This window comes from Myxine glutinosa, chromosome 1 (genome assembly GCF_964187855.1).
Source record: "Myxine glutinosa chromosome 1, kmMyxGlut1.1, whole genome shotgun sequence".
In the NCBI taxonomy this organism is placed as follows: Eukaryota; Metazoa; Chordata; class Myxini; order Myxiniformes; family Myxinidae; genus Myxine; species Myxine glutinosa.
Genome location: NC_136261.1, coordinates 226,815,208 through 226,836,408, shown reverse-complemented (window position 1 = coordinate 226,836,408; position 21,201 = coordinate 226,815,208). Strand labels below are relative to the sequence as shown.

Sequence of the window (21,201 nt, the reverse complement as noted above, 5' to 3'; positions counted from 1 at the left end):
TTTCACTTCTATTATCACATTTTCACATCTAATCAGTCAGTTCATCTTTGCATCATAATATATACTTACACCAAGTTTGGTCAAAACCCCATTACTGGTTCACAAGTTAGCACAGTAACAGAATTTGTACCTAACAAGACTTCTGATATTTGACCTCTTGACCCCATAATTGAATCAGTTAATCTTTGCATCATACTGTACAGGTACCATGTTTGACTTGGATCCCTTCAGCTATTCTTGAGTTATCGCTGTAACGAAAACCAATCTCGGACAGACGGACGCACAAACGGACAGAAGCGTGGGCAGACGGATGAACGGATGAACAGACGGACAACCCAAAAACGTAATGCCTCTGGCAACTTCGTTGGCTGAGGCATGAAAAAGTCTCCACCATTAAGCAACATCATCATTTAACCATCACCTTATATCAACCTAATTAGCCAAAGCGATAATTAGCAATTTGAAATGGTGTTGCAAATGAAATATGCATACAATAGCCAGTACATATATATTTCATAAGCTAACCGTTTTTTTGACATGATATTGTTGCATTGCAGAGATTCCCATTCCAAAGCTCTGAGTCTGTTCCACTGGTGAATGTCTGACTAACGCCACTTGTCGTTTCAGGATGCTTTTGCTACTCCTGAAGATCAGCACAATTTGATCAGCACCAAATTCACACTGTGTCCAATTAACAGTTCTATACCATTTACAAAACCCCAAGGGTCGTTCTAATCCGAGGCCAAACCTGGTGGCACAATGCGAGGGAGGCAAAAGGCAGGAGAACGTCTCTTAAAATAAAAAGGTTTATACAATACGGGGATATACAAGACAACAGAAACAGACAGATCTGGTGCGCCAGGACAACAAATGGGGGCGGGGGTAGAGGAGGGAGTGGATGTGTGGCACCAAAAAACATGCTTATGTACTGGGTCGCCTGAAGGTCGCTTCATCCCCAATAAATTTCTCGCACCTTCCTCCATTACTCAAATTGAGTAGTGCAAAGAGAATGACGGAGAGTATACAGATACAATGACTGATATATTATAAGTACCGTAAAATGGGGGGAATAGGGACAGCAAGGTGAATAGAGACACAAACTGAAAAAAAGTTCGGAAACTTTTTTTGCTGAAAATTGATAACCATACTGATTTGTTGATATTTAGGTTGAAAGTGTTTTCTTGTTTTTAAAAAAAAGCAACTTATAGCCCCTATTAACCCCACATATGGGTTAAATAGGAATAAATAGGATTTTTATGGCTGTCCCTATTCACTTCGTTTTACGGGTGAATAGGGACAGTCACTAATACCAAAAAAATAATAATCAAGAAACAATCCTGAGTTTCCGACTTATTGCTAATTTGATAGCTCAGATGGATGCACATAATATGCACCCATAACATAAACCATGGTGCCAATGAAAAAAATATGGGATAAAAAGTTTCTCCAAGCTGTCCCTATTTCTTGATTATTTTTTTTGGTATTAGTGACTGTCCCTATTCATCCGTAAAACGGGGTGAATAGGGACAGCCATAAAAATCCCATTTATTCCTATTTAACCCATATATGGGGTTAATAGGGACTATAAGTTGCTTTTTAAAAAAACAAGAGAACACTTTCAACCCAAATATCAACAAATCAGTATGGTTATCAATTTTCAGCAAAAAAAGTTTCCGAACTTTTTTTCAGTTTGTGTCTCTATTCACCTTGCTGTCCCTATTCACCCCATTTTACGGTACTGCACAATAAAACCTGTATATTAAAATAGTTTAAGAATGAATGCTTCACTGGGGAGGGGCAAAGCGACTTTCAGGCCACCCTGTACAATAGGAAATAAATAAAGCCTAACTCCCTAATGGCACTGTTTACCAGATGACCAGTGGGGAAAGGTGAGGGCTTGTGGATGGCATGAGCTGGTTGGGGCTCCACACAATGGCATGAACATGCGGGTTGCTGGTGCATGGACAAAGTGTAGATCAGGGAGTGATTGAGCTGTGGAAATGACGATGAGGGAGCCGAGATGCGAGGGATGTCTCTTCCTCAGAGGGTGAAGCAAAGAGAGAGCAAGATGTTGATGCCACAGTGTGCAAAGCTCAACTGCCACACAGAGTGCAGCCTTGACCTTTGTAAAATCTGGAACTGCCCCCATGCATGGCAATTCCGCAGCAGACCTCGCAGCCATGGCTTGAGCGGCCTGCCAGCCAAACAGTTTGTAGTGGTCATTCCTCCGAAAGTGCAATGGCCTTTCCAGTGTGCCTTTGGTGTTAAATGCCTGGTGCTACAAGACCTCACACAGCCTCAGGTTTCTCCTCAGTTCACATTTTACAATCTGACTTACCTCTGGATAAATAGCTTTTAAAGGGGGAAATATACGCTACATGATCACATGGTCCATAGTATTTTTAATACAATCTAGCTGTGTATCCCCTCACCCCTTTTCATGTAACAATATGTTAAAATGTGATGAAAAAAGACATATTCAAGTGGCTGCTTTTTATGGTAAGGGTGGAAAGCTTGGGTTTGGTAAGGGTGGAAGGGTGGAAAAGGGTGGAACCTCTCTGGTAATGGTGTAAAATGGTGTAAAAAAGTGATAACTTATGAGTATAAGGTGGTGAGGATGCAGGTGGTTCATGATGGTGCAGGATTTGAGTTTTCCACTGGTGAAGAATGCTTTCCCAGCATTCGGAAGTGGCAGGTGAGAGCTGAGGTGAATGAGATGGAGGAGCGGTTTCCACTGTAAAAGGTGATGGGAATGGTGCATCATGGGAGACAAGGTTTTGAGTGGGTAAAGTATGGTTGATGGAGAAAAGCATGCGTAAAGGAAAGGAGGAAGATGGTTGAGAGAGATTTGAGAGGAACATAGGAGGAGAGGAGGTATCTGAAAGCATTTTGACAGGTGCAGGGCTTGGACATGGTGGGAAGTTGTGCAAGTAAGGTGGCAAGATTGAAGTAGCAAGAGATTTGGAAGATGCCCATGGTGTTGAGTTTCCTACTGCATGCAATGTATGTTGTGCTTTGATTGTCAGCAAAATTGAGGAGGTGGAGGTTGGGGCAAGAGGAGAGCTGCTTTTGGTGTGGAGGTCGGGGAACGCTGCAACATGCACTGTGTAGTTAGTAGCATTGGCAGCAGGAAGATATAGATGTCGGCATGATTAACTGCAAGCAGTGGTCATCGAAATGGTATTGCGAGATGTGATGAAGTGGAGGGAGAGAAGAGGAGAGAGGGAGGAGGAGGTTGGTGGTGGAGAGGTGCTGTTTGTAAATGAGAGCCAGGTTATGATAGGTGCAAGGAGGAAGATTGAGGGAAGAGATTTGGTAAATGCTCGTGATTGGCAAATGATGGCAGACTTAAAAGCAGCAGTTGGTATTCCTGGAAGAGATCTGTGACAACAGTATGCAGGGGGAGAACACATGGAAGAGGTGCATGAGAGTAAGAATGGAAGATACAGCAATGTGGAGGCGGCGTGTAGGGAGAAGGATTGTAATCCTTGCTGTGAAATTGCTTTGGCAGCACTGAGTCTACCTTCAGGCAGAGTAATAAAAAGGTATGTGTGAGTGTGAGTGTGAGTGTGTGTGTGTGTGTGTGTGTGATGGAAGTCACGTCGAGTCCGACGAAGACTGGTGGGTTATTACATCCTGTGGCGAGCACGAGAATACTCTGCGAGGCCAGCCACAGTTACATATCCCTTGCTTGGTCGTATACACCTTGCATTATATTGCAATGTGGCTGAGCTAGAAGCTACATTTTAATCTTAATGTCTCCTTTCATGGTTACATTCAGAGTCTTTGTAAACTGTGTAATGGATGCCTAAAAAGGGTGTATGCGTGGTCGGCACCCGGTCAATCATCCATCATTTGCAAAGCTGTGGTGTTTGTTTTTCAAAAAAGAAAAAAACCGAAATAACTATCTGTGCACCACAATGTTTTCGTCTGCAACAACACTCTCCTCAATATCAGAGCCACATTCCTCACTACTGTTCTCATCATTGGCTGCAACATCATCTTGCTGCTTGTCCCACAAAAGAGAATCTTCTGTTTCATCAAGAGCATTGTAAATACTAGGGCATGCCCGTACTATATCTATATCTAAAATTATATCCCCCCCCTCTATTTACATGAAATGGTTTGGTCCAAAGCGAACGGCTTGCGAGTACGGTGACAATCCCCCCCCCCCCCTCTATTTACATGAAATGGTTTGGTCCATTCGCAAAGCCAAAGCGAACGGCAGTTACGAATCGCAGTTACGATGAATCGCAAAGTAGTTTTAATTAGTTTTAAAACATAGTTTAACGCCAACATAGTTTGCCAACGTGAAATAAATGAATACGCTCTCAAATGTGCCGTCCGAGGCAGAGTCTGTTCGGCACGTTCGGCACACGTGATAGCTCGCTGCTCTCTGATTGGTTGAATCGTTTTTTGGACATAGCTCGGTAACTACTTGTCCGATTAATATGAAACCTTGAAAAGGCACATCCTCGGGTCCCCAGCAATATACCTGGCAAGTTTCAAGTATATCGGACCGGTAGTTGTCGAGAAACAGCGGTCGCATACACACACACAGACAGAGATTAGTGGAATTATAGATAGATAAGATTGCTTAAAAGTTGAAATAATTGTTTTGCTTTTCTTGAACTCTCAAGCTGCTGCAAAATTTCCTTTTTCCGAGATTAAGGCAATTACTTTCCATTTAAATATCACAGAATAATGCACTCGCTCTTCGATTCACATTTGACATAACAGCATCCAATACAATTGCACAAAATAATGCAGCATAAACAGGGTAAATAAGGGATGGAAAACAAGAGATCAATGACAAAGTCATGAAACATTCCTCTTCCACAAAAGTGTATTCTGATCATGTGGGTGATGACATTATCTCTTCCACCATTCCTCCCCCGCCTCTGTCTTTCTCTTCTAGAGAGACATGGCGCATGCCTCTCTCTCAAATCTCTCAACTTTACTACACACTGAGATTAAAATGTCTCATTTTTTTTTTAAAGGTTGTGCATTCGAATCATGTAAGTATAGTACATGTGTGTTTATATATACGAGTATATATATATATATATATATATATATATATATATATATATATATATATATATATATATATATATATATATATATATATATATTGTTGCGGATATGAGGACTGTATTTTTTTTATTGTGTGCTTTATTATTATTATTATTGTTTATTCTGCGCCCCCTGCCTCCGGAGCTGTGTAAAGGTGAAAGGGCATCCCATAATTAGTCCACAAGCATACACGTCAGCCAATAATAGAATACCCCTGTTCGATAGTTATATCTTATTCTGTGTTTTAGGGTAAGGCTGTGTCTCCCATTAATTGAAGTACTCCATTGCACCAGTGAAAGAGAATAGATCCCCTTTCATTCCCATCCCCAAAATCTCCATTTCCTTTCATATCCCCTTTCGTCATTGCCAAGCCTCGATTGCCAATTGCATCCCCTCCAAAACCACCATTGAACATGTGCTCGGGTCGGGGAAGAGGGGCGTGCCCGCCCGTCGTCATCAAGGGCGGAGCCAGAGGGTCGCGTGACCAACCAGGGCCGAGGTGAGCACACCGATGGGCGTGTCCTGAAGGCCGGCGGCTTGATCGCCGGAGGCGCTATAAAGGCGCGGCGGCAAGTGGCGTTGAGTCGTCGGTGGTGAGGAGTCGGTGGTGAGGAGTCAGTGGAGTCGGTGGTGAGGAGTGGGTGGTGAGGAGTGAGTGGACCAAGAGAGAGAAAGAGTGGTTGGACCAAGAAAGAGAAAGAGTGGTTGGACAGGGAGACGTGCAAGAGTGTTGAGTTGAGGGTTTGGACCAGACGAGTCAGACGAGTCCTGGCAAAGCAAGCGGCGGCCACAGCAGCAACAACACCCAACAGCCGCTTGGGGCCTGGACGGCGGTTTTGAGCAGGGCCGCGAAGGAACGGCGGCTGCTAAACGCGCCGATCGTGCTGCAGGACCCCCTTGGACCTTCCTCTCCCTCCAGCCATCCACCTCCTGCCTTTCCACCCTTCTTGTGTATGTGAGTTTGTTTTGTTTGTTCTGTCCCTGGGTTAATTAAGTCTGTATAAGCTAGTATTTGCACTGTGTCACCTGCGTCTTATGTGTTGTAAATAAACGTGACTGCTTTCTTTTTGCTTGTGTGTATAATAAATCCCATTACTCTTCTGTCCGTCTTCTCGTCTTATTCCTTTTCCTCTTTGCATTTCGTCGTTTTAGTCTTTTCCAGATTGGGCAGCTGCGGTGCGATACGGCCAAAGTTCTGGGTGAATCGGGGAACAACTGTTTGGTCGCGGAGCCTTCGCTCGGCAAACAACATCCTAAACCGCGATCAGTAACAATATATATATATATATATATATATATATATATATATATATATATATATATAATATTGTTGTGGTTTTGGGAAACCACTAAAAAGTAATGGCTACCACCATACAGGTCCCCTTTGCATAGTTATTTCATAGAAAACCATTATCCTAGCCCCTTCCCCTTATTTTGGGTTATTATGTCATTATGTGTTGGGGAAGGGGCTAAGATAATGGTCCTCCACTCATAAGGGATGTTTTACCAGGCAATGCATGCAGGCTCAAAGGCACACCACCCAAGCACCAGGTAAAAGTTCCTTTGAGAGAGTTTGAGGGGCCAGAGGAAGTGACACTCCACCAATCAGGCTCTGAAGAACTTCGGGGGAGCTTGTGAGGTGGAGTAACAGGCTCCACCAATCGGGACCCATGACACCCTCGAATATTCCCCCCCCCCCCCCCCCCCCACCCTCGGAGAGGATGGACAAAAGGCCATGGTACACGTGCTCATTCTCTTTCTCTGCCCCCTCTACACATGTACATGATATGCTCTCTTGGTTTTTGGACATTGTTGACATGCTTGCATGAGTCTCTCTCTCTACCGGGTTTCACCTAGCACATGCCTACAATTCTCTCTCTTGGGCCTGGACTTTGTCACTCAGCACATGTGCATTCGCTCTCTTGGCCTGAGTCTCTCTGCCGTTTTCACTGAGCTTTGTGTCCCTCACTTGGGCCTGGATTGTTGACCTAGCACGTGCCTGCAATATTGACTCTCTTGGTTTTTGGACATTGTGGACCGAGCACGTGCCTGCATTACTCTCTTTCACACTGGACCTCATGGCTGAACACGTTTTATTGGCACTCCTCTTCGCTTTGGACATTGTTCATTCAGCACGTATTCATTGTTCTCTGCTGGCTGCCGGACTCCCTCTCGGTGCACGTGTGCACTACACTCACCAACCCAAGTCCATGCTGACGATTGACCTTCCCCTGCCTGTCCATGCTGACGATCGACTTCAACTACCCAAGTCCGTGCTGACGATCGACCGTACCTGCCCAAGTCCGTGCTGACGATCGACCTTCACCTGCATGTTTGTGCTGGGATCGACTTTACATGCTCATGTTCATGCTGAGATCGCCATTACGACAGTCGGAGCATGTTACCTGTTACCTACAGGGGCATGTTAACGAGTTATAGGGATTACCTACTCGTGCTGCTCAGTGGTGACACCGGGATGGGGGCGTCATGAGAGAGGCATCTGGAGCATCGTAGTCCTTTGTGCTAGCACGTTTCCAACTTTTGTTTGTTCCCCTCCCCGAAGATACGAAGTTATTCGTGTGAGGCAGCCGCAGGTCCAGTAAGTTCAGGAGGGAACGGAGGCTAACCCCCTCGTAGTAAACCCGAACCCCGGGCTGTAATACATTGATCAGGAGCGGGAATTTGAAACTCCAGACACCGTATAATTTATATATACATTATACATATATATGTATATATGTATAAACATATATATATATATATATATATATATATATGGGGAGGTCGACTCCATGTAGTGGATGGAAAGGTAATGTACCATGTGGCAGGTGGTACTTATCGCTCCCGGCAAGGTGCAGCAATGGCTGTATGGGACACCTGCCTAGCGGTTCTCCACTCAGTATTGAGACGCATAATAACTTGTACATATATATGTTGACGTGGGCTGTTGACACGTTATCAACGGAGGTCCGTGGTTCGAGCCCCGCATTGAGTCAGAATTCTTTCACACTTAGCCCCTCGCAGGAATTTGATTCCTGTCTCTAAAATTATATATACTAGGGCATGCCCGTACTATATATAAGCTAGGACGTGCCCGTACGTGGGTGCCCGTTCCTTGCCAAAAAAAAAAAAAAAAAAAAAATTTGTGTAGGGGTGTGTGTGTGTAAACATCCTAGGGCGTGCGTGGGTGCAAAAAAACATGCGTGCAAACAACAACAACAAAAAAAAACTTTGAAACCACGTGGCAGTAACGACCACAGAACCCCCCCCCCCCCCTCTATTTACATGAATGGTTTGGTCCATTCGCAACGACCACAGAACCCCCCCCCTCTATTTACATGCAATGGTTTGGTCCAAAGCGAACGGCTTGCAGTGTTTGGTAAAGAAATCGCCATAGCTCGGAAAGTACTTGTCCGATTAATATGAAACCTTGAAAAGGCACATCCTCGGGTCCCCAGCAATATACCTGGCAAGTTTAAAGTATATCGGACCCGTGGTTGTCGAGAAACAGCGGTCACAGACAAACATACACACATACACACATACACACATACACACATACACACAGAGATTAATGGAATTATAGATAGATATATATATATACAGTCACGTGAAAAAGTAAGTACACCCCATGTAAAGTTTTGACTTTTTCAACATATTTCAACATACAACTATTTGATCTTCATTTCAACAATATTGATAGATAACGGTGATATAATATAACAAATATCATGAAACATTCACATTTTGTAGTCCATTGTATAATATAAATAAACATAAATGCAAATTTCGCATGTGGAAAAAGTAAGTACACCCCTACATTTATCACTACTTCAAATACCTAAAATTAGAATCAGGTGCACCAGCTCAGGTGCAAATGATTAGAACATCGTCAGAGAGGATCTTGGAGGAACCTGTCTTATTTAAACCTCAGACATTTAGTTTGGTTTCCTCTTTGTTGTTGAAGTGTGCGGCATCACCATACCTAGATCTAAAGAGCTCTCTGAGGCCTTCAGAAAGAAGGTTATAGATGCCTATGAGTCTGGGAAGGGATTTAGAAAGATCTCCAAACAATTTGAAATCATTCATTCGACTGTCCGGAAGATCATCTACAAGTGGAGAAGATTCCAAACAACTGCCAACTTGGTCAGGCCAGGCCGCCCCAGCAAGTTCAGCCCGAGAGCAGACCGCAAGATGCTGAAAGAAGTCTCTAAGAACCCCAGAATGTCATCATGGGACCTACAGGTAGCTCTTGCCACTGTTGATGTCAAAGTGCACGAGTCTACCATTAGAAAGAGGCTGCACAAATTTGATCTACATGGGAGGTGTGCCAGGAGGAAACCTTTGCTGTCTAGAAAGCATATCAGGGCAAGACTAAAGTTTGCCAATGAACACCTAGGCAAAGACCAGCACTTCTGAAACAATGTGGTCTGGACAGATGAGTCAAAGGTAGAGCTATTTGGCCACAGTACCAGAAGACATGTTTGGCGAAAACCAAAGACAGCATTTGACCACAATAACCTGATACCAACTGTAAAGCATGGTGGTGGAAATATTATGGTTTGGGGCAGCTTTGCTGCATCAGGGCCTGGGCAGCTCACCATCATAGAATCCACGATGAATTCTTCATTGTACCAGAGGGTGCTTGAGGATAATGTGAGGCCATCTGTTGGAAAGTTGAAGCTCAACCGAAGGTGGACCATGCAACATGACAATGACCCTAAACATACCAGTAAATCCACCAAGGAATGGCTGAAAAGAAAGAAATGGAGGGTTCTGGAATGGCCAAGTCAAAGCCCGGATCTAAATCCCATTGAGATGTTGTGGGGGGATTTGAAACGAGCTGTGCATGCAAGAAACCCCTCAAACATCGCACAGCTGAAAGAATTCTGCATGGAGGAGTGGGCAAAAATTTCTCCCAGTCGGTCAGAGACTGGTAGACAGTTATAAGAAACGCCTACTTGAGGTTGTTTCTGCCAAAGGGGGCAATACCATCTATTAGAGCTCAGAGTGTACTTACTTTTTCCACATGCGAAATTTGCATTTATGTTTATTTAAATTATACAATGGACTACAAAATGTAAATGTTTCATGATATTTGTGATATTATATCACCTTTATCTATCAATATTGTTGAAATGAAGATCAAATAGCTGTATGTTGAAATATGTTGAAAAAGTCAAAACTTTACATGGGGTGTACTTACTTTTTCACGTGACTGTACATATATATATTGTTATGTCGGTGGGGTAGTGACATGTAGAGTCAGGTAGATTTGTGTAGGTAACATGCTCCAACTGTCGTGAAGAAGAAGAACCACCACCATGTAATAAGTAGAGGACCTGTTTAGCCCGGATATCGGATTAAGGTGTATCATCGTTCCCATTATGAGGAATGGGGCATGTTAACTAGTTATAGGGATTATTTTAACTGCTACCTTGTTAGTCAATCCTCTGTGATCTATCCTTTGTCCTTTATGGCACCGCACCATAGACACCAGTTAGAATTGCCAATAAACTACACTAAATAACAATAAAAACCAACCGGAAGCCAGGTATCAAGCACTAGGGCTGACAATCCCGCCTGGCAGGCCGAGGCACGCCCAGGAGGACAGTGATTGGGCGGGAGTTGACCAACGGGAAGGCCAGGGTAGGGACTCGCTGATTCGTGAAGGAAGGACGAGGAGGAAGCAGCACGCTGATTGGCAAGGTTCGACTGATGACGTCAGAAGCGGACTGATTGTGGATTGGTGGAGAGTTGAGCATGCAGTGGTGGCCTGCGGGCATTGGTGGAGAGGCACAGATGACGTCACGTGGCAGTCGATAAAATAACTCTCAGACCGACATTCTCATTCTCTTGCCTTCCTCTTGTTCGTTTGTTTTCTTTCTTTCTTTCTCTCTTTCTCTCTTTCTCTCTTCTCTTCTCTTCTCTTCTCTTCTCTCTCTCTCCTCACACATTCCTCTGCCATCGACTCTCTCCTCTTGGTGCCGGACTTTGGTGGAAGACGGCTGTGCGTGGACGACGAGCTCCAGGAAGCAATCGGACCGACCGTGTTCAGAGACGCCATCGGAGATGGACAGAGAGCTGCAGTTTTGCCAGGCAGAAACAACGCATGGACGGACGCTCAGGCCTGCACGCTTGAGGCCTGGTTCCGCGCACGGACTTCGTGCCAAGGCGTGTTCACGTGCACGGACCTCCGGGGCCGTTCACAGACTGACAAAGCCCCATGAGCTGATCAGAGCTAAGTGCATGATAACCCCACACACACCCCATTGTTCTTCCCTTCGTCTGTGTTCAAGTCTGGTGTGGGGGACGTCCCTTAGTTTTACCATTGCGCTTTTCTTCGTCCCGGCATTCCGTTTTAATAAACCTGTTTATTTTTGTACATTTTAAATCCGCCTCGGTTTGAGTTATTTTCTTTGAAGGCTTTGGGACAGCCGGCGGACAACAGGTAAGCTTCATCTTCCCCTCCCCTTTCTTCCCGCGTATATATAAAATCCGCATTTGATCAAATCCTCAGAGTTAAAGCTTGCTTTGGCTATTCGTGATCCCTGTGGTATTCACCTGGGGAATCACACGACATCGTTTGTGATATCGTAGAGTGGTCCAAGGTGTTTTGAATTTCGTATTTCGTTGGCAACTTTGTTCCCAACGTCAACAACCGTCCCCAACGGAACTTAACAGTTAACACCACACTCAACACCTCTGAGGAAGAGAACTAGTTTGTTCTCAAAACGTCAGGCTATTAATAAAGAATTTTTCATTATTTTACTGGTCAGTGTGCTATACTTTTCAATATGTATATGTATACATACAGTCACGTGAAAAAGCAAGTTCACCCCATGTAAAGTTTTGACTTTTTCAACATATTTCAACATACAGATATTTGATCCTCTTTTCAACAATATTGATAGATAAAGGTTTAAATTTGATATATAACAAATATCATTAAACATTTACATTTTGTAGTCCATTGTATAAATTAAATAAACATAAATGCAAATTTCGCATGTGGAAAAAGTAAGTACACACTTGGCTCTAATAGGTGGTATTGTCCCCTTTGGCAGAAACAACCTCAAGTAGGCATTTCTTATAAATGTCTAGCAGTCTCTTACATCGACTGGGAGAATTTTTTGCCCACTCCTCCATGCAGAATTCTTTCAGCTGTGCGATGTTTGAGGGGTTTCTTGCATGCACAGCTCTTTTCAAATCCCCCCCACAACATCTCGATGGGATTTAGATCCGGGCTTTGACTTGGCCATTCTAGAACCCTCCATTTCTTTCTTTTCAGCCATTCCTTGGTGGATTTACTGGTATGTTTAGGGTCATTGTCATGTTGCAAGGTCCACCTTCGGTTGAGCTTCAACTTTCCGACAGATGGCCTCACATTATCCTCATGCACCCTCTGGTACAATGAAGAATTCATAGTGGATTATATGATGGTGAGTTGCCCAGGCCCTGATGCAGCAAAGCTGCCCCAAACCATAATATTTCCACCACCATGCTTTACATTTGGTATCAGGTTCTTGTGGTCAAATCCTGTCTTTGGTTTTCACCAAACATGTCTTCTGCTACTGTGGCCAAATAGCTCTACCTTTGACTCATCTGTCCAGAGCACATTGTTCCAGAAGTGCTGGTCTTTGCCTAGGTGTTCATTGGCAAACTTTAGTCTTGCCCTGATGTTCTTTCTGGACAGCAAAGGTTTCCTCCAGGCACACCTCCAGCAAGGAGGCTTTGAGTTCCAGCTTGCTGGGATGAATGATCACGGTGTGTACCCCGATTTAGAATAGGTACACCGTATCCCTACGCATGAGCGTGACCAAGGGTTAGCGTCAGGAAGGGCATCCGGCCATAAAAACATTGCCTCAAACAGGGAACCATGATTGTTCCTGACGATCTCACAACAAATAAGTTGTTAATCATTAAGATAACTGTACTTGTCTGTCATATAAACCAGACAACACAATCACATCGAGATGTTCATCATTTCATTAACCAATCTACAATTAACTCAGTTTCACAAATGTTAGACTAGAGGGGTCAAAAAACAAATTGCTCATCCAACCAGGTGAGAGGCAAATACACAGACTCAGCATTGTTCAATTAGTCTTCGCGTTTTCTTCCTTTCTCGCACCGGAAATCTTCTGGACTCGCCTACCCGATGAGGTAGTTGACCAGATGATGGGGTAGGTTGGTGGGTGAGGTGGGTGAGGTTGATCATGGTTCCTCAAACTCATTGTCATGGGGCCCGCAAGGCTAACCCCCACTCTAGCGGGGAAAATGGCCTTAAAACGATCATTCATTCATTCACACCTCCCATGTAGATCAAATTTGTATAGCCTCTTTCTAATGGTAGACTCGTGCACTTTGACATCAACAGTGGCAAGAGCTACCTGTAGGTCCTGTGATGACATTCTGGTGTTCTTAGAGACTACTTTCAGCATCTTGCAGTCTGCCCTCGGGCTGAACTTGCTGGGGCGGCCTGGCCTGAACAAGTTGGCAGTTGTTTGGAATCTTCTCCACTTGTAGATGAGCTTCCGGACAGTGGAATGATTGATTTCAAATTGTTTGGAGATCTTTTTAAATCCCTTCCCAGACTCATAGGCATCCATAACCTTCTTTCTGAAGGCCTCAGAGAGCTCTGTTGATCTAGGCATGGTGACGCCACACACTTCAACAACAAAGAGCAAACCAAACTAAATGTCTGAGGTTTAAATAAGACAGGTTCCTCCAAGATCCTCTCTAACAATGTTCTAATCATTTGCACCTGAGTTGGTGCACCTGATTCTAATTTTAGGTATTTGAAGTTGTGATAAATGTAGGGGTGTACTTACTTTTTCCACATGCGAAATTTGCATTTATGTTTATTTAAATTATACAATGGACTACAAAATGTAAATGTTTCATGATATTTGTTATATTATATCACCTTTATCTATCAATATTGGTGAAATGAAGATCAAATAGCTGTATGTTGAAATATGTTGAAAAAGTCAAAACTTTACATGGGGTGTACTTACATTTTCACGTGACTGTATATATGGGAGCATTCACAGGATCAGCACGTCGCTGCATCCTTGGACAATTGTGTGTGCTATAGAATGAGGTGTTTTTACGGCAGCCAGAATGGTACTCATTTCACTGACCTCGGAAGGATGACAGGCTGAGTCAACCCCACCTGGTATTAATTCAACATGAACGGGATTCGAACTCAGGACCTTGGGATCCCAAGCCTGCCACCCTAACTATTAGGCCAACACCAGGTATATAATAAGGATTGGAATATTGCACCAATCATAATACAAATTTGTTCCCAATCATAATACAAGTTTGGTTACATTTTTATAAGCAATTTAGGTTGAAAAACATATTAAAATTTCAAAAAAGAACCCCTCAGCACATATGTAATGGAGGGGTAGGTGCAGACTCGAAGTTTGGGATGATTACACCTCACCACCACGTAATTAAAAACACCTCACAACCACGAAATTAAAAACACCTCACAACCACGTAATTAAAAACAACTCACCACCACATTATTCAAAACACCTCACCACCATGTAATTCAAAACACCTCACCACCACGTAATTTAAAACACCTCACCACCACGTAATTTAAAACACCTCACCACCACGTAATTCAAAACACCACACCACCACATAATTCAAAACACCTCACCACCACGAAATTCAAAACACCTCACCACCACGAAATTCAAACTCCTCACCACCAAGTAATTCAAAACACCTCACCACCACAAAATTCAAAACACCTCACCACCAAGTAATTCAAAACACCTCACCACCACGTAATTCAAAACACCTCACCACCACGTAATTCAAAACACCTCACCACCACGTAATTCAAAACACCTCACCACCATATAATTCAAAACACCTCACCACCATGTAATTCAAAACACCTCACCACCATATAATTCAAAGCACCTCACCACCACGTAATTCCAAACACCTCACAGCCACGTTATTAAAAACACTTCAGAACCACGGAAACAAAAGTTTAAGGGAGTAGTTAAGTGACAACACAGACACTGCCCAGATATGTAGATATATAGATGCAGGGGATGACTGTACCTGAGTTGCTGTTTTGTCATGGTTTACACCAATCATAATACAAACAATTATTTTGCACAAATGCATTTGTAATATACGTGATATTACATTTTCTAAACAACTGAAGTTGAAGATTTAAGTTGACAAAAAAAAAATTTTCATAAAATATTTTTAAAAATTAAAAAGGTTTCAAACATTTTCTAAAAGAATACCCTTAGGACATACACACGGGAGAGATAGGTGCATACCAGAAGTTTGTTACGATTTCACAAAAGTTTGATGAAGTAGTTCACACACAGACACATAGACACACATGCATAATAAATGTGCATCTACATTAACCAGAAAGCAGGTTAATGTCATCGGGGTCTTACATATTGAGCTTGGACAAGTTGTTTGTGACAGTTTTTTATATTTCATGCCAATATATATATATATATATATATATATATATATATATATATATATATATATATATATATATATATATATATATATATATATATACGTATATATATATATATATATATATATATATACGTATATACGTATATATATATATATATATATATATATATATATATATATATATATATATATATATATATATATACGTATATATATATATATATATATATATATATATATATATATATATATATATATATATATATATATATATACATACATACATACACAGTGCATTCAGAAAGTATTCAGACCCCTTCACTTTTTTCACATTTTGTTATGTTGCAGCCTTATGCTGAAATCGTTTAAATTCATTTTTTCCCTCATCAATCTCCACTCAATACCCCATAATGACAAAAGATAAAACGGGATTTTAGAAAGTTTTGCAAATTTATTAAAAAGAAAAAACGGAAATATCACATTTACATAAGTATTCAGACCCTTTGCTATGACACTTGAAATTTAGCTCAGGTGCCTCCCATGTCTCTTGATCATCTTTGAGATGTTTCTACACCTTGACTGGAGTCCACCTGTGGTAAAGTCAATTGATTGGACATGATTTGGAAAGGCACACACCTGTCTATATAAGGTCTCGCAGCTGACAATTTCTGGTCGGTGGGGTTATAGGGATTATTGTCCATGCTGACGTGTCACCATGTGGGTGTGTGATGATATAATTCATATTTGTATAAAGAATATCCCCGAAAGTAGTTTTAGCAAAAAATAACCTACCTCCATATTGGTTCCAATGGACCAGCGGGCCAGTGTGTGGAATTAAGAAACATATTCTGCTTGGAAAATGCAGATTGGGTGTTGCATTATTACAGAGTGCAGTTCAATGAAGAACACCACCTCACAGAGGGCTGTAGTTCCTTGAAATATATTCTGTAATGATGTTCAAAGGTGTTAAGTAATGTGTTTAAAATAAAAATTCTAGCATTCCTGTCCATCAAGTTTACCCTACTTCTACCACAGTTTCTTCATATCCAAGCACTAGCAGTGCATTCTTACTTTCCATACATGTTGACTTGAACACGGCTAGCAGCGAGTGCTGATGCTAGGTGCTGGCGCATGGCTCCTGCCGTCAGCTGGCTCTCGCTGCCAGTTTGTCCAGTTTGGATGATGAGCTGTGGTTCATAACTTGCGTCCTCGCCAATCTTTTGTCGTGTATATGCCAGCTCCTGGCTTATTCTGCCATCCACTGAAGAGATAGAGCAAATCATAATAAGTTGCTGTCAGGTTTCACTCTCACAAAGCAGGCTAATATGTCATCATGGTCTTTGGTATTGAGCCTGGACAAGACATTTGTGATGGTTTTTGATCTTTTATGCCACAAAATACATGCTGCAGGCAATTCCTTATTGGGTTATTTAAACAATGCAATTTTACAACAGATTTATTGATTAATGCTAGTTATTGCAGATTCTTTGAGGTGAATGCTAAATTTTACAACAACTCTTCATAACGTTTTTAAAATTCACAATTAATTCTGATATTCATACTTTTTTACATTGATATAAGGTGTTGGAGGAGTTTGTACAAAAATCCTATGCAGGACAAGAACATTATTAGACATTGGTGTACCGCACTTTAACATGAATTAAAACTACATGAAGAGACAACAAACAAATCAACAAATTATATGGGATTTTAACCTGCTATCTCAGCATCATGATCTATTTGTTCAGTTGGGAACACCAAACACGCCTGCACCCAAAATGTAGGCAGTGAAATTATAGTACAATAGTAATGGTTTCCAAATGTATAAACAGAGGACTGTTTTAACTCCAACTGTTTTAAGCTGGATGAATGGTAATTAAGTATTCGTTGTGAATTTCTAAAATGCTTTGTTCACTTCTTTAATCGGCATTGATTCCTTCCACATTGTTACCCTGTGCTCGCGAAGCAAAAAGCAGGGTTAGGCATTTGGTTGCGTTCGTCTGGTGTATGTGTCTGCATTTTTAAAATTCATTTTCTCGGCAACCGTTGGTCTAATTGACACTAAATTTTACCATTGGAGTGCCTTCGCCTGTATAATTTTTTTAATTCATAATTATGACGTCACAGGTCACGTGGTACGAACGCCATCTTGGAAAAACGTTACACTACTACATATCTCCCAAACCGCTCAATGGAAAAAATTGAAACATGGCTCATTGTCAAGTACTCCCAATGGGGAATTCGATTTGTTGATGATGATGTCATCGGTGCCTTCAATATGACATCATAATTTGATAAGTACAACGCTTGATCTGATCAGAATGAAAAAAAAAATTCCTCTGCAACTGTAAGTCTGATGGACACAAAATTTGTACCATCGGACCGCCTCCTCCTGTAGAATATTTTAATGATAATTATGACGTCATAGGTCACATGGTACAGTCCCTAACCCTAACCTTCTTCTCAAATTAGAGTAAATCACAATTGGTCCCAACGACATCCACAGCTTCCCCAAGGCCATAACCTATCTTCCTCTCCCCTCTTCAACCTTAACGCCGGATATCAAACATATCAACACAACTGCTCTCCAAGGTGAGCGGGTCAACCTCACTCCACAATGCACGAAAGACTTTCAAAATACATGCTCATTGCCATTAAACTTCAAACCATTGTTATAATTGGTACTGAGCTGTCTGTAGACAAATACCTGTACTAGTCAACTGTTAATATGTTTACCATGAAATATCATTCACCTGATTAAAGCATCAGAGTAAAAATTGATGACTTGTGTAGCTATGTGAGCTACAAGTCTGCTCTTTATATCCATCTAGCTCAGACCTCAGGACCTATCCAGAAGTGGAAGGGAAACCCTACATTATTTTTGAATGAACTTGAGATGGAAATATTGCCAGGATCAAATGACCAAACCAAAAACACTTCAAAGGGGACTGATTAGAATCATCTTGTTCATCAGCAACTATTAAACAAAACGATAAGCTTAAGTTACACAAAGACTGAAGAAATCCTGACATTGCAGGAAAAAATTATATCTAGAAATCATGGAGAAAGGGAATACCAGGGATCAAACTCAAATCCAAATGCAACTCGTCATGGGGTTTTTTTTTTAAAGGCCGAAGGCTCATGGAAGAGCTCAACCACAACTCACGCACACACATGCAGACAAGTAGATGAGACAACACCAGACTTGCATACACAGCTGCTGACCGTGAGGGGAATGACGTAACTTACAAGGGTGCTCTGTGTACCAGCGATGAGTGTGTGTGTGTGTGTGTGTGTGTGTGTGTGTGTGTGTGTAATTATGTGATTGATCACACACTCCATAAACCGTTTTTGCTATGTCACATTTCAATCCGTAGTCAGCGGCGCAATTGAGGATATTTTCCCTTCCCTGTGGGATTCCAACCCATATCCGTGATCCGTGATATCCGTGATATATCCTCTAAATGCTGACCCACAAGCAAGTTATCAGCAGTTAAGATACCATCTTAAGAATCTCTGGCATGACTCGGCTGGGGTCAAAATCGAACCATCGACCTGACAAATGATCGGAGAGGATGCTAAAACCATTATTCTACCAAATCTGATCTATTTTGTTTTTGATTACCTATTTTATCTGCACCACATCACATTCAGCATGATGTTGTATTTTCAAGCATAAACAATAACAGAAGAGAGAGAACATAAAATGAAAGAGATCAAAAAATTAAATATAAAGTTGCGATGGAAAAATCGAATTGGTATTGTAACGTGCAAGGGGGGTAAGCTAGACTACAGTAGGTGTAACATCGTCCATGTGTTTCGAGTAGGTTCCATCTATCAGGGACCTGTGAGTAAGTCATTTTGTTACATGTGACGGTGAGTAGGCAGGTATGCAATTTATAGACAGGATAGTCAGGGTAATATTGTTTGCGTAAACACCTCTTGTTTGCGGGCAGGGCTAGTTGAAGATTTCCAGTCACAAAAAGGCACACAGGGAAAGCATCACATGCTCCAGAAAGGACTATCACTATCTGTCTGGCCAGTGTGTGCCAGCCACAGCGGCACAGTGTGCTGTAGAGCCCCGATGACGTGATTTGCATTTATTTTTTATTGAGGTCGCTCCATGGGTGGGACGGTCCAGAGGAGGACTCCTCCCAAAAGGACGAAGGGGAGCTGAGAGAAAGTGCACACGAGAGCTTCCGGGATGCAGGAGGGTGAAGAAGAAGCACCTCCGATATAGAGGGTACGGAGAGCATGCCAGAGCTACCTGAGTGCAGAGAGGACCAAGTGTAAAGAAGTGATGAGAGGGGACAGAGAGGATGCTTGTGAAGGAGAAGCCCGAGAAGACGTGCAGTGAAAAGGACAGAGAATCATGAGGGCTGGTTCTGGGTGCAGCTTCAGAGTGAGCAGAACCGTTGGGAGAAGGAGATTGTTCTCTGTTCTTTGATACCACTCATCATTGGCTCTCATCATCATGGGCGATCTCGTGGCTGGCTTGTCTCGTCTGTGAGCTCGTTCTCGCTGGCCAAATATGTTGCTGGCTTCCATAACAAGCCAGATTATTGCCCTGCATTCCACTCCACGCATCGAAAAAGGGAAGTCCTCACCTGTAAATTTGCATGCTTGTACAAGTGTGTTGATTCGAGTGGTTTGTTCTGAACTGCTCACCCATCCACCTTTCCCCCCATATAGTATCCTGACATTGCTTCAGAAACGAATCATGCTATTGGGTAACAGTTGTGCTAAAATGTAACTGAATACTTTGGCACTCATTGAACTTGATGCTAGTTTATCTTCTGCGTAAAGTGCCAGCAATTCTAAAATCTCGAATAAGTGCTAGAATAGGCCTTCGCTACATCCTCAGTGTTACAGGGGACTGGAAGGAAACCGATGGAGGGCAGGAAATGTCGTGACATTACTTGCCCAGCAAACTGTTCCTCTGACAGAAAAGAGTTGTGAACACGTTCTGCAGGAACACTTGGCTGGCCTGGTTAAAGACGGGTTTCCTTGTGGAGGAAAGGATTTAGGTGGAAGCTGGCAGTGCTTCAGCTGTTCCAGCACAGGAATAGCTCAAGGTGCAAACAATGTTACTATTTTACTAATGGTGAACAGCACACCTAAACTTTACATGCAGTTACTCACCCTTCCATGATCCCCAATGCAAAGTGCGATGTGCTATGTAAATGTGTGTAGAAAGTATTTAAACTCATTTGCAAAGAAGATAATGGCCCTTCCAACGACCACCATGACAATGTAACAACTGGCATAATACTATGCATATTAAGGGCATTGAGGATAACAACCTGTCGTTGCATGACCAGAGTGCTGATTAGAACCCAATCAAACCAATCGGCAAATTTATTGGTACACCTCGAAATAGCAATAATCAAGAAAACAAAATCCACCACTGAAGTTACACTACATGACCAAAAGTATGCGGACACCCAAACATCGAACATCTCATTCCAAAAGTATGTGCATTAAAAAGGAGATGGTCCCCCCTTTGCTGCTACAACAGCCTCCACTCTTCTGGGAAGGCTTTCCACTAGATGTTGGAACATTGCTGCGGGGATTTGCTTCCATTCAGCCACAAGAGCATTAGTGAGGTTGGGCACTGATGGTGGGCGATTAGGCCTGGCTCAC

General features: G+C 42.4%; 1 protein-coding gene across 1 annotated transcript in view; it reads right to left on the bottom strand.

The window, feature by feature from the left end:
• Positions 1 to 21,201, bottom strand: part of LOC137434688 (protein patched homolog 1) — a 211,590-nt gene that overhangs the window by 168,708 nt on the left and 21,681 nt on the right. The window contains exon 3 of the mRNA XM_068127838.2: positions 16,630 to 16,819. Coding sequence (XP_067983939.1) covers positions 16,630 to 16,819 — 190 coding nt within the window. The remainder of the gene's footprint in view (positions 1 to 16,629; positions 16,820 to 21,201) is intronic.